The sequence below is a fragment of the Cervus elaphus genome, chromosome 23 (genome assembly GCF_910594005.1).
Source record: "Cervus elaphus chromosome 23, mCerEla1.1, whole genome shotgun sequence".
NCBI lineage: Eukaryota > Metazoa > Chordata > Mammalia > Artiodactyla > Cervidae > Cervus > Cervus elaphus.
Window position 1 is genome coordinate 46974633 of NC_057837.1, and position 12799 is coordinate 46987431.

The following is a 12799-nucleotide window of genomic DNA, read 5'->3' on the forward strand; positions in this document are numbered from 1 at the left end:
TTCCAGGGCTCCTCCAATCTTCTCAAACGTTTCACAGCCCTCTACACTCCTCTGTGCCTCTAAGAACAGCCTTTTGTTCGCTGACAAGAGGAATCTGCAGCCTCATCAGCTCTAAACCAACCTCCCACTACCCTCTGGGCAAAGTCCTCCCCAAAAGGGAAAAGAAAGAAGGGGAATGGAGAAGGCCTGGAGGGGAGGGGGCCTGGAGGTGGTTGTGCCAGATGGGGACAGGCAGGGTGGACAGAACACAGAGTTCAGAACAGGGCAATGGGCCCACAGGGGCAACACAGCCTCCTGGGTGTGTGACCTTGGGACTATCTGGGCCCCATGACCTTATAGCATGAAGGAGCTGAACTAGAGGATTCTGAGTCCTTTCCATCTCTGAACATCCCAAACCTAATTATTACCCTAAGCATCTATTATGTTGAACAAACATGTACTGACATTTGTCTCTGGATAGTGAAATATTAAGTCTTTTTCTTCCTCTCTTCTGCATTTCACAAATAGTTTATGCTAATTTCCCACTACTGATAATGTGTGTATGTGCATACGTCCACAAAACCAAAATATCTATGATTCTAGAAAGAAAATAAAAAAGTTTCTTTTTTAAGAGAGGAAAAATGAATAAAATTTAAAGGCAGAGGCAGAGAAGAAAGAAAGGTCCATGTGGAGGCCAGAAATCCACCAACACAGAAGCCCTGCAGGGACCGCATTTGATTTGACGTTTCCCACCTCCAGGGTGAAATGTCTCTGTAAACTCTTCTGGCATCATCTGTTGGTCATTCCAGAAGAAACCACTTAATATGGTTCAAAAAAAGGGCTTTGAAGTGAATTTTGGGGACCATTGATTGGGTCATATTCAGGGTGAAAATGGTATTCTATTTACAGGTAAATCTCATTTCACCTCCAGAAGTCACTTTTGATCTGGTGTTGCAGTAATGATTGTAACAGGAACACTTAAGTAAGTCCCTTCTGTGTGTTCACCTGATAACCATGCACAACACTTTGTACCACATGAGGCAGATCTTCCAAGTCTCTCCCCACTAGTCCTGGGCACCACTAGAGAGAGGCACTCTGAGGAAACCCACACTCAATCCACACCCTCTTTGAACAGTGTGGGTTTCATTTTCCTTTGTCTCTGTCCCTTGGGTTTCTATAAATATTCAACTCATTGGCCTTTGGAATATTTCACTGGTTTAACCATTCCTAGCAACCCAAAGTTCTGGCAAGTGCTCTCATTTGTCTTCCATCCAACATTAGCCCTGCTTTCCAAGGAAGCTACTCTGAAGAAGCTCCCTCATTCCCTGGAGGTTCAGGCTGTGGGTCGTGAGGTTCAATGGATTTATCTCCCACTTCCCAAACTGATCCTTCCCACAGAGGCTGCCTAGCAAAGGCCCCTTGGCTTCTGAAACTGGTTTTTAGGTGAAGGACAGTATGCATAACCAACAAGGCTTGTTTAAAGCTCCCTCTTATAGACTCACAGACTTAGAAACATGGTTGCTGGGGGGAAGGGATAGTTAGGAACTTTGGGAAGGTCATGTACACACTGTTATATTTAAAATAGATAACCAACAAAGGCCTGTTGTATAGCACATGGAACTCTGCTCAAAGTTACAGAACATTGTTAATAACATAACTAATAATTACAGAACATATGTTAATAACATAATGAATACCCCAATACAAAATGTTTTTGGTGTTAAAAAAATAAATAAAATTAAATAAATAAAATACCTTCTTATAAATATTGAAGGAAAAGCATTTTCCTTCTAACATTTTTTCTTTTCAATCTAAAAGTCACCTCTCCAAATATCAGTCTTAAAATATAGTCCCTAACCAGACTCCTTGAACAGATACAGCCACTTATCTGTACAGCTGTGACATTTTGACAGATATCAAAATATCAAAATATTTGATCTTCATCCCCAGTTCCTGGCATAGAGCTTCTAAAACCCTGTAACTTCCTGAGTGATAGGGGTGAGAGGAACATCTTTCATTATAGTATTTGGTTTGCCACCAGATTCTGGCATGGGTTTCAAAGAGCTTCCAGGTTGGTGAATTCACATTCAGGAAGAATGATGTACCCCACACTCCACAGGAACTCTTGTGCTTGGAAACCTTCCAGATATGCCCTGTGTACCTCTTCATCTAGCTGTTCATTTATATCCTCCTTAATCAAACAGAAATAGTAAGTTTAAAATATTTTTAATAAATAAGATAAATAAAAGCTACCTCTCAAGTCTTTCTGAACTTCACCAAGTTCTTCACATGGTGTTTATTGGTGTTTATTAGTAAAGAGTAATGAAAGGGTCCATCCGTCTCAAGGCAAAGAAGTACTTGGGAACCCCTGATTGGTCCTGCCAGGAGGGAAGGGCTCCCATATTTGGTAAGCAGCAGGAATGCACCTCCCCCTTCAGCTCCTACATAGCTAGGCAGGTCCAGGAGTATGTGCAGAAGGTGCACAAGAGGACAGTGTGCCCGTGGCTCCAGAGGTGCATCAGAGAGATCCTAAGGTATGTGGGGAGCAGAGTTTATGTGTGATAACCATTTCTGTGGCCAGGGCTGTTCATTTTTAATACCACTACACACCATGCAGTGATTTCTTGGCTCTCACCTCCTGGGATGAGTCCCAAGTCTGGAGACACTTGAGAGAAGATTCAAACATCACTGGGGTTCCTGTCTATGTTTTGGTGCTATAATAAAATGCTAGCTTAAGGGTTGGCTGGTTAGGATTTTCTTTTGTTTTTAAGCCCTTGCCTCTGAAGACTAATTTATTTCTCAAGGTCTCTATGCTTTTATTTTTTAATTTGATGCACGCATAATTTATGCTATTATTCTTATTTAAGTCTTCTCCTACCAAGGGGTATGGGCTGATGAAATAGGTTTAGAAGATTAATGAACGTTTTCTTCACACTTGGATCTCTTTGGAGAAAGCTTGTCTGAGATCATTGTGATTGGTGGGCAATGATGAGTGGGATGCTGGAAGGCTGGGTGCTCAGGCTGCTGTCTGGCACACTCATGCCCACCCTGGGACAGTGACTAGGTGATGTCTGCATATAAAGAGAGGTCAGCAGAGGCCTCTTTGCAGGAGTTGAGAGAAGCCTGGATGTGCATGCAGTTAGGTTGCATTTTGCCTATTTTTCTGCATAAGAACATGTGTCACACTAGAGTTGAACATTTTGAACAAAGAAGTACTAATCATTTTAAGGAATACTGCAGGGAGGGTATATTAGGGCCTAAGCAAGATAAACTTTTCAACCTCTTTCAGCTCTGGCACTGGTGAACTCAGGAAATCTTCTAGAAGATGGTCTAAGCAGGCTCTTTCATTGTAACTCTCTGTGTATTCCTAATCCACATGGACAAAGGTCCAGGTGCTGAATGCCCTGAATATTTGACCCAAAGAGATGGAGTTCCACAATAGCTATTGTAGTTTCAGGAACCAGTTGTGACTAACTACCAGACTGGGGGTTTTAAAGGGGAGGGATATTTCCTGAGGTCATCGGCAGTCTTTCAGATATCCTGGGGCCAGCCTGGCTCTTGGTGCTTTCCCAAGCCCTCTTATTTCATTTCCTCTGAAATTCTTCACAGGCTCTGCTGTTCACTTAACTGAGGGGCCATCAGAGCTGCTATTCACTTAACCTCACACCCAGTGAATCAAAAGCACCATCCCCTTCAGCAGCTCAAAAGGGTAATGGGACATGGCCCTTGGGTTCCTGGGAAAAGCATCACAGAGCTGGATTCAAATCTGCCCCCCATTCCCTGCTGTTGTGTGGCCTCAGGCAAATTACTTAACTTCTGAAACCCAATACAACTTTTATAAAGTGAAGATAATAACATACCTACCCCATGTGAGAATTAAGTTAGGCAATGTCAGCAGCTGGTGTGGTACATGCAATAAGAAGCTGGTTGAGGGAGGAGGGTGGGACCCCACTCTCCCCAGGATGTGATTAGAAAAGATATCCATGAATAATCAAATTGCCTCTTGCAACTTCTGATCTGTCTGATAAAACCAAGATCACCATCCTGAATGGTGTAATTCCAGGCCAGAGCAAGAAACTTGAGTTTGACTTAACCCTATGCAGACCAAGCCTGGGAAAACAGTTATGTTTCAAGAAAAATGTAAAGGGTGCAAAAATGACTTTCCTGTCAAAGAATCTCCTACACACAGGAGGGGACATGGGAGACTCAACTCCAACTGGGGAAGTTAACTGCTCCAACCTTTTCTGTTGCAGATTTTGACACAATGAGGAAACATCTGGGTGGATGCTGGTTGGCCATTGTCTGTGTCCTGCTCTTTAGCCAACTCTCCTCAGTCAAGGCGAGAGGCATAAAGCACAGAATCAAGTGGAACCGGAAGGCCTTACCAAGTACCTCCCAGGTCACCGAGGCCCACACTGCAGAAATCCGTCCAGGGGCGTTCATCAAGCAAGGCCGAAAGCTGGATATCAACTTTGGAGTGGAGGGCAATAGGTACTATGAGGCCAACTATTGGCAGTTTCCTGACGGTATCCATTACAACGGCTGCTCCGAGGCCAATGTCACCAAGGAAAAATTTGTCACCAGCTGCATTAATGCCACCCAGGCGGCAAATCAAGAGGAACTGTCCCGTGAGAAACAAGACAACAAGCTTTACCAGAGGGTCCTGTGGCAGCTGATCAGGGAGCTCTGCTCCATCAAGCACTGTGACTTTTGGTTGGAAAGGGGAGCAGGACTTCGGGTCACTCTGGACCAGCCCGTGATGCTCTGCTTGCTGGTTTTCATTTGGTTTATTGTGAAATAAGCTTGCAGGCAGGTTGGCAGCCACAGAGATCAATAGGCAAGCAAACCATAGCAAGTTATTCCAGTTCTTCTCCTCTAATCCCAAACCCCATGTGTTCTGAAGGTACCAAAGAGCAGTGATTGTTTCTTCAGCGCTTTAAATAGTACTCCCAAGTATTCACTCAGGTGCTTGATTATATTTGTTAAATGTATGAGTATCAATTCTCTCCAGGCTCTACCTAAAGTTGGCTTGTTCATCATTGCATTCTCAACTCTGGTGTAACATCTGGCCCACCATATTATGCAATAAATATTTGGTAAGCAGATAAAAGAATGTGCCAGGGACCATACTAAGCACTTCATAATGCTTCCCAACAACTCTCAGAGGTAGGTGTAATAGGTGTTATTCTCTTGGTATAGATAAGAAAATTGAGGCTCCAAGAAGTAAAATAGTGAAGTAGTTAGAAAGTGTCGGCCATAATCCAACCCTGGCTTATCTAACCCAGATTTCCTGCTCTGTACAGTTCTACTTTCGGAAATACGAAATGACTGATGCTGATGGCCACGTTTTTGAAAACTTATTACATTTAACTTAATTAATAAGTTTAATTAAAGTAAGATATAATAAAGGAATTAAACTAAAATATAAATAAAATCTAGACAAATGTCCATATTGCCTAGTAAGGAAGTATTACCAACTTGATTCCTGGAGTAATCTAGATCTATGGCACAAAGATGTTTTTTCACAAGAAGTATAAGTATTTGCTACTTGCATCTCTGAAGTAGTTAATGTATTTAAGAAACTATTTCTAAATGATAAATTTCCTTTCTAATGTTCCTCCAACCCTGTGTGCATGTTTTTAGGTATACATGCATACAAGCATCTTTAAATATATTCCCTTTATACAGGTGCTCTATACAATCTCTGGTCATTCTTTTACTGCCACTTTGGTGAGGGGCCATCATTTCCATGAACCACTTACAGCTTCAAAAACACAATTCCTCAGTACAAAGGTTAAAAATAAAGTATATCTTTAAGAAGATCAAGTAATGAATTCATACATGCCATAATTAAGAATTATCATTAGTTAAACTACATTTATATTACAAAATATCAATACAGTTTAAATAAAAATAATGAATCTAATACTCTAAAAGATGCCCCCAGAGGCTCTCTGAGGATATGCTCAGAGTACCCACCCCCCACCCTCAGGAGTTGTTGAACCATATTTGGTGATAAAAGTTGCTGAATATTATCAATTGTCTGTATGGGTGAAAAAATGTGCATTGTCAGACCATTTTATCCAAAGTATTTTAAAATGTGAGTGTTGATAATGGTACCTCTTGTTCTGAACCTCCACTGCTAATCAGTGTTCTTCTCAAGGATACAGTTGGAAGGTTTTTACATAGAAAGCCAGTGGAGGGCTTGGAGGCCAGACAGCCCAGGGGAGCACTTTCCCCAGGGTGTGAGGGATGCTGCCACCCTGCCCTGACAGTGCAGGAGTTCCTGAGGAACTCCTCTGTGGCTTTCATGCTCTTGGCACTATGCTCGTCTTCCGCAGTCCTGGTGAGTTCTAGATCAGAAACTAAGACTAAAGTCCAGAACACATACAGGTTATTTCCTACAAGTCAATATTTTAATAATAACAATAGCAATAGTGACAAAGTACTTATAGGCTGATGTTGAAATTTCAAGTCCCAGCTCTCCCAGTTTAATTATAAGGGCACACACAGCCTTGTAAGTAAAATTACTTCATTTCTTATGTGAAAACACTCAGCCATGATGTAGTACATTTTCTATTATTCCTGTCTTTCCTCATTTCATTAATAGTTCCAGAAACCAGATTTAAGTGGGTGTGGAGTGAATTGGTATATAGTGATTTAAATGCCAAATTTATTATTGGAACTTTAAATTGATTCCATATGTATTTGAACATCCTTGCTCATGTTTATGAATTTTGAGATCCAGTCAAGGCTTTGTGAGTCTAGTTTTTCACTTTAGCAAATGTTGGTCAAGTGCCTACTATGTGTAAGACATTGTGAAGGATTTCTGAATTATTCTTGATGGAGTCATTTTAAAAGTGAATAATTTCACCAACCATTGATTTCTTGTCCCTTCTAAGCATTCATTTTTTAAATATGTTTATTGTAAAAATGACACTAAAATTACAACAGAAATCCAAAACCAAACATTGCCCACAGTTTTAGCATCTGATTGTCAGTGTTCTCATTTTGCCCTATAGCCTCCTAGTCCTTACCATTTGCATATACAAATGTACATATTTGCAATAATAATTTAAGCCACCATTTATATTCTAAATTTTTGCTTAACTTTGTTCTATGCTTTTCTCATTTTTTTATGATTTGGGGGTTCTTGCCTCCCGCTGCCTTCCCCAACCCACTCTCCTTCCTGCCTGAGATGTAGCCTCCCTGCTTTCATTGTGCTCAGATAGAGAGGTTTTTGTTTGATTGCTTTTTAAAAATACTGTAACCATACAACTCACATTTATTCTTCTGCAGTTTGTCTCACTGTGTTATCACCTTCACCCTAGTGCAACAGCCACCTAGTTAGTTAACTTCTCCTTTAGGATGTGGCATGATATTCTATACCGTGGACTAGACCCTGATTGATTTAATCATTTCTTTGTTGATGGACCTTCAGGTTGTTTCCAGTTTTTTTGCCACTGCAAACAATAAACATCAATGTACCGACAACTTTGCGATCTGTTACTTTTATTTCTGTGGAGTAGATTTATACATGCAGCATTTCCAGAACAAAGCTATGTGTAATTTAAATTTTCCTAGACATGACTAGATTATGTTCCTAAATAGCTGGAGCAATTCTCATTCTACCCCCTGCAGTATACTGTGCTAACTTTAAGAGTCTCTATGTCATTTAAGTTACAGCAACTGCCTTTTCTCCAAATGGTGCTTGAGCATCTTTTCTACTTGGCATACAATACACCTAAAGCTTTCCAACTAATTTCTGAGCATAAAGACTATTTGAAAATTGTAAAACTGTTAGCAGTTTCCATCCTACTCCTAGTCTGTGGCCAAAAACATCTGGAAAGCCGGAGTGTGTGAGGGCTTCTGCTCAGAGGGCGGTTTGTTTGCACAACTCCATACTCCCTAACTGGCAGAAGAAGCACAGTGTGATGTTTGGTCTTGGCCTTTTTATTGATCTTCAGTAAAATAGGAAATAAAAGTATCTGCATCCCAGCAAGAATGCTCTCCAGGTTGTAAAAATCAAAAGAAGCAGAAGTCAAGCACACAGTGTAAATAGCCCATGCTTCTCCTTTCCTCTGAGCTGTCTGGGTGGACGATCAGCATCTTCCTGGAGCCCTCACACCCCACCTGGCTTAGGATATGACTGGCAATGTTGAGAAAGCCCACCCTCTGGTCCTAACGAGGTATGTCCCAGGTAGGGGCCATGAGTTTGTCTTGATTGCCCCTACTCTCTACCTCAAGCTTTGTGATAACAAGTGACTCACTTTGGGAAGTGGACCCCTGGCCTTAACTTTGCACTTTCAGTTTGGTCACATCTTTCATCTCTACCTTTTCTTCATGTGCTGTATATGGCTGGACAAGGATGCCCTAAGATATTAATACCCACATGTTGCTATGTGGCACACTCTGGAGTCTGCCAGGGTCTCAACTTGAAATGCTGACAGTGGGGTCCACATGCCTGTATGCAGGTAGTGATAACACATGGGCAGACTACATATGCCAGGTGAGTAGTCAAGAAAACTTACACAGATGCAGCATGATGACTTTTCCATTTCCCTAACTGAAAGCTCAGGTGCTGCTCAGTTGAAGAGCAGACCTCTGATAATCCTAGCTCAGGTCAGTGGCTGCATGTCCACTTTTTCTGCCCAAAGGTCATGCAGTCAGGCACAGCAGAGGGCTTGTCCTTATCTTATCCTCATTGCCCATAGAAGTCCCTGTTTCAGTTGGGCACCCAGCCTCACAGGTAGAAGAGAAGGGAGCCAAACTCCCATGCTACTGGGAAAAACAGACACCTGCAAAATGTAAATAAGATGCTATATCTTTGACATCTCTTAGCCAATCCCATCAAAAACCTGCTCCAGAAAAATAGACTCAGCTGTTTCCCTTGGCAAATGGGAGCCTTCACCCGGACCCACAAGAGGCCTCAGACTGACCACCCCACTCCCAAAAGGATCTTCCTGGCAGCTGTATCCAGGCCAAAGCTGACCACCCAGAAAAAGGTTATCCTCCAATACCTAAGTGTCCCTGAATCCCCAAGATGCTTCCATTTGTGAATTTCTTATCTTCATTCATCCACTCAACCTCCACCCACCCCTCCCTGATCTTCCCTTGGAATTTCCACGTCTTTTTGTAGGAAAGCATTGCCTTCTTAAACAATACAAATTGTTTTAACTCCAATAAGCTTGGCTTTAAATTGTACAGAGAAGTTGGCATAAGGCCAGAAAGGAACTCGAGGAAGCTGGAAACAAATCAGGATCAGAGGACCTAACACAGCTGGTGTCCCTGAATAAATGGAGGTGTGAGGGTGAAAGATGTGGGGCGGGGGCAGGGGAACTGCTATTAGCTAAAAATTGTCACTTGCCATCTGCCTCTACAAGGATTAACTCTCTAGCCACTACAGTCACTGACCTTCAACACACACTGAAAGGACTTCAGGGCGGAGATCAGGAATGAGGCAATCTATGCTCTGGAGAAACTGGCAGAACAGGCCTTCAGATAGTTAGATATTTTCAAAAGATTTTATGAGCTCCAATTCTTCCATCTCCTCATATCTAGAAAAGCTCTAAAATCACTAAGGATGACATCTGCTCCTCATGACTAGCAGCAAACTTCTGCCAAGACATGCGCTTGATGGCAGGCATTCACCAGTTCACATGTATACCGACCTCCCCCACTATGTCTTTGGAGCAGTTCCTCAGAGCTCTCTGAGATGCTGTCTTCTGGGCTGTAGTCCTCATTTTGTCCTAAATAAAACTTAACTCACAACTTTCATGTTATACATTTTTTTTCAGTCGACACTATCTGCAGGAAGAATTACCAGCTTAAGGCTCATCAGAGGTGACATCAGCATCCAACAATGCTCTAGGCTCAATAAACAAGGTCCAACACCAAAGAAAGAGATGTTCAAGGACTAAGCAGAAGGAAGGGACCCAGGGAAGGGTCCTGGTTAGGTAGGACCTATAGTTGTGTTCTCCTTGAATACTTGAATTTCTCCTTGAATTTCCAAATCCATAACCAGGTTTCTAATTTTTTTAACTGGCTGTTTTGACTCAAGTTTACTTGCCACTGAAGAACAAAATGATAGAGCTTTATAACATCTGCAGTGCTGTGATTTATTAGAAATATATTGTTAAAAGATAAACTGAAGTATTTTTAAAATTTTGAGTTTATTTGAGCAAAAATCAATTTGAATCAGGCAGTATCCAAGCTAGCAGACAGAAAGGAGCTCCAAAGACCTGTACAAAATGGAAGACTTTTACATTTTTTAATTTTTTAATATATAAAATTTTTATACAGTGACTTGTTTAGTCACTAGGTTGTGTCTGACTCTTTGCGACCCTGTGGACTGTAGCCTGTCAGGCTCCTCAGTCCATAGGATTACCCAGGCAAGAATACTGGAGTGGGTTGCCATTTCCTTCTCCATGGAAGACTTCTATAGACAGAAGGAGGTGGAAAAAGGAAGTAACCAGCAAAGAATGGACTGTTTATGGCAAGGTTGCCTTCCTTTAAGGGACAGCAGGGGCCTAACAGGGAGATTATATTACTAGTGCTTACCAGGTAATTCCTGGTGCTCCCCTGATACCTCAGTTGGTAAAGAAACCTCCTGCAATACAGGAGAACCTGGTTCAATTCCTGGGTCAGGAAGATCCGCTGGAGAAGGGATAGGCTACCCACTCCAGTATTCTTGGGCTTCCCTGGTGGCTCAGCTGGTAAAGAATCAACCTGCAATGCGGGAGACCTGGGTTCGATCCCTGGGGTGGGAAGAACCCCTGGAGAAGGAAAAAGCTATCCACTCCAGTATTCTGGCCTGGAGAATTCCATGGACTGTATAGTCCATGGGGTCGCAAAGAGTCAGACATGACAGCAAATTTCACTTCACTTCACCAGGTAATTCCAGATTGACTGGCTTAAGATTCCACTCTGGGGAGAGGTTGAAATTGTAATTAATTTAGGTATTAAATCTCAATTTAGTGACATGCGCTTAGTACATTTGGGACCTATTGCCTCTTTTATATCAATATATTTGGTAATTTTCTGGTCATTCAGATGACCAAATATATTTCTCATATATATTTGGTCTTTATCCACGGTTACTCATTCACAGATCCCCAAAACATTGGAACTTCCTAAGTGACGAGAAAAATTTCCAATGGGATTAGAACAATTTTGTCATAATACTTGGTCCTTTCACTTAGTTCCTAAAATCACTTGAGAGCCATAAAGGTGTCTTAATATTAATGACAAGTCCCTTTCCACAACTACTGGATTTATATTAATGTAGTGACTTTTGGAGAGCACCCAAGGATGGGGACTGGTTGCCAGGGGAACAACCATGAATTAAGGTTTGGAGTTTTCAGTCCCAACCCCTAATTCTGGGGAGATGAGGGTGCTAGAGGTTGAATTAATAACCAAATGCCAGTGATTTAATCAACATTTCCTGTGTAATGGATCCTCCATAAAAACCCCAAAGGATGGGTTTGGAGCTTCCCAGTAGTGAGCACGTGGAGATGTAAGGATTGTGATGCACTTAGAGGGGCATGAACACTCCACACCCTTCCCCGTCCCTTATCCTACACATCTTTTCCATCTGGCTGTTTTTGAGTCATATTGTTTTGTAATAAACTGTTAATCTAGCAAGTAAAATGTTTTTCTGAGTTCTGTGAGCCATTTTGTTGTTTTTCAGTTGCTAAGACATGTCTAACTCTTTGCAACCCCATGGACTGCAGCACACCAGGTTTCCCTGTACTTCACTATCTTCTGGAGTTTGTTCGAATTCATGTCCATTGAGTTGGTGATGCTATCTCATCCTCTGCTGCCCATCCTCTTCTGCCCTCAGTCTTTCCCAGCACAGGGTCTTTTCCAATGAGTTGGCTCTTCGCATCAGGTGGCCAAAGTATTGGAGCTTCAGCTTCAGCATTAGTCCTTACAATTAATATTCAGGGTTGATTTCCTTTAGGATTGACTTATTTGATCTCCCTGCTGTCCAAGAGACTCTCAGAGTCTTCTCCAGCACCACAATTCAAAAGCATCAATTCTTCAGCACTCAGCGTTTATGGTCCAACTGTCACATCCATACATAACTACTGGAAAAGCCATAGCTTTGTTGGCAGACCTTTGTTGGCAAAGTGATGTATTTGTTTTTTAATATCATGAGCCACTTAGGTAAATTAATTGAGTTCAAGGAGTAGGTCTTTGGAAACTCAGATCTATTGTTGGTCGGTCAGAAGCACAGATGACACCCTGGACTTAAGACTGGTATCTGAAATGGGGGTGGAGAACAGGCAGTCTTATAGGATGAACCCTTAACCTGTGGGATCTGACACTATATCCAGGTAGATACTGTCAAAATTCAGCTGAATTATGTCCAGAACACCCAGTTGGTGTTGGAGAATTGCTCAGATGTGTGGGGATATCCACCCCATGCCCCAGCACACGTACATTGGATTTTGTTCCAGAACCCTTTTAGCATCTTGTAAAACTCATTTTATCTATACTTCTTTGTGCCTAAACCAAACATCAGCATCACCTCTGCACCCCTGAAGAAAAATAAAATAGAGATGAGCAAGAGGCAAAGAGTCAGTGAGTTTCCCTCAGATTTTGGCCTACATAGCACAGCCAAGGTAGAGAGAGCACCCACCCACCCACACTTAACGGGCTTTTCTGGGCTTATTGTCACAAGAGCAGGTTCTAAAATGTCCCATCTGGAATTTCAAACTTAGTGTGGTCAGTGAACCGCTCCCTCTCAGCTAAGAGACTGACCTGTGCAGATGGAAGTCTCCATAAGTCCAGCTGCCAGACTTTCTCTCAGGACAGG

The 12799-nt window shown here is 42.1% G+C and overlaps 1 protein-coding gene across 1 annotated transcript; it reads left to right on the forward strand.

Moving 5' to 3' along the window:
* The first annotated feature begins 2424 nt into the window (after positions 1-2424).
* Positions 2425-7473, forward strand: PRND (prion like protein doppel). The gene is made up of 2 exons (XM_043884554.1): positions 2425-2513; positions 4233-7473. The coding sequence occupies exon 2, from the start codon at positions 4244-4246 to the stop codon at positions 4778-4780; it is 537 nt and encodes a 178-aa protein (XP_043740489.1). The 5' UTR covers positions 2425-2513; positions 4233-4243; the 3' UTR covers positions 4781-7473.
* The last annotated feature ends 5326 nt before the right edge of the window (positions 7474-12799 follow it).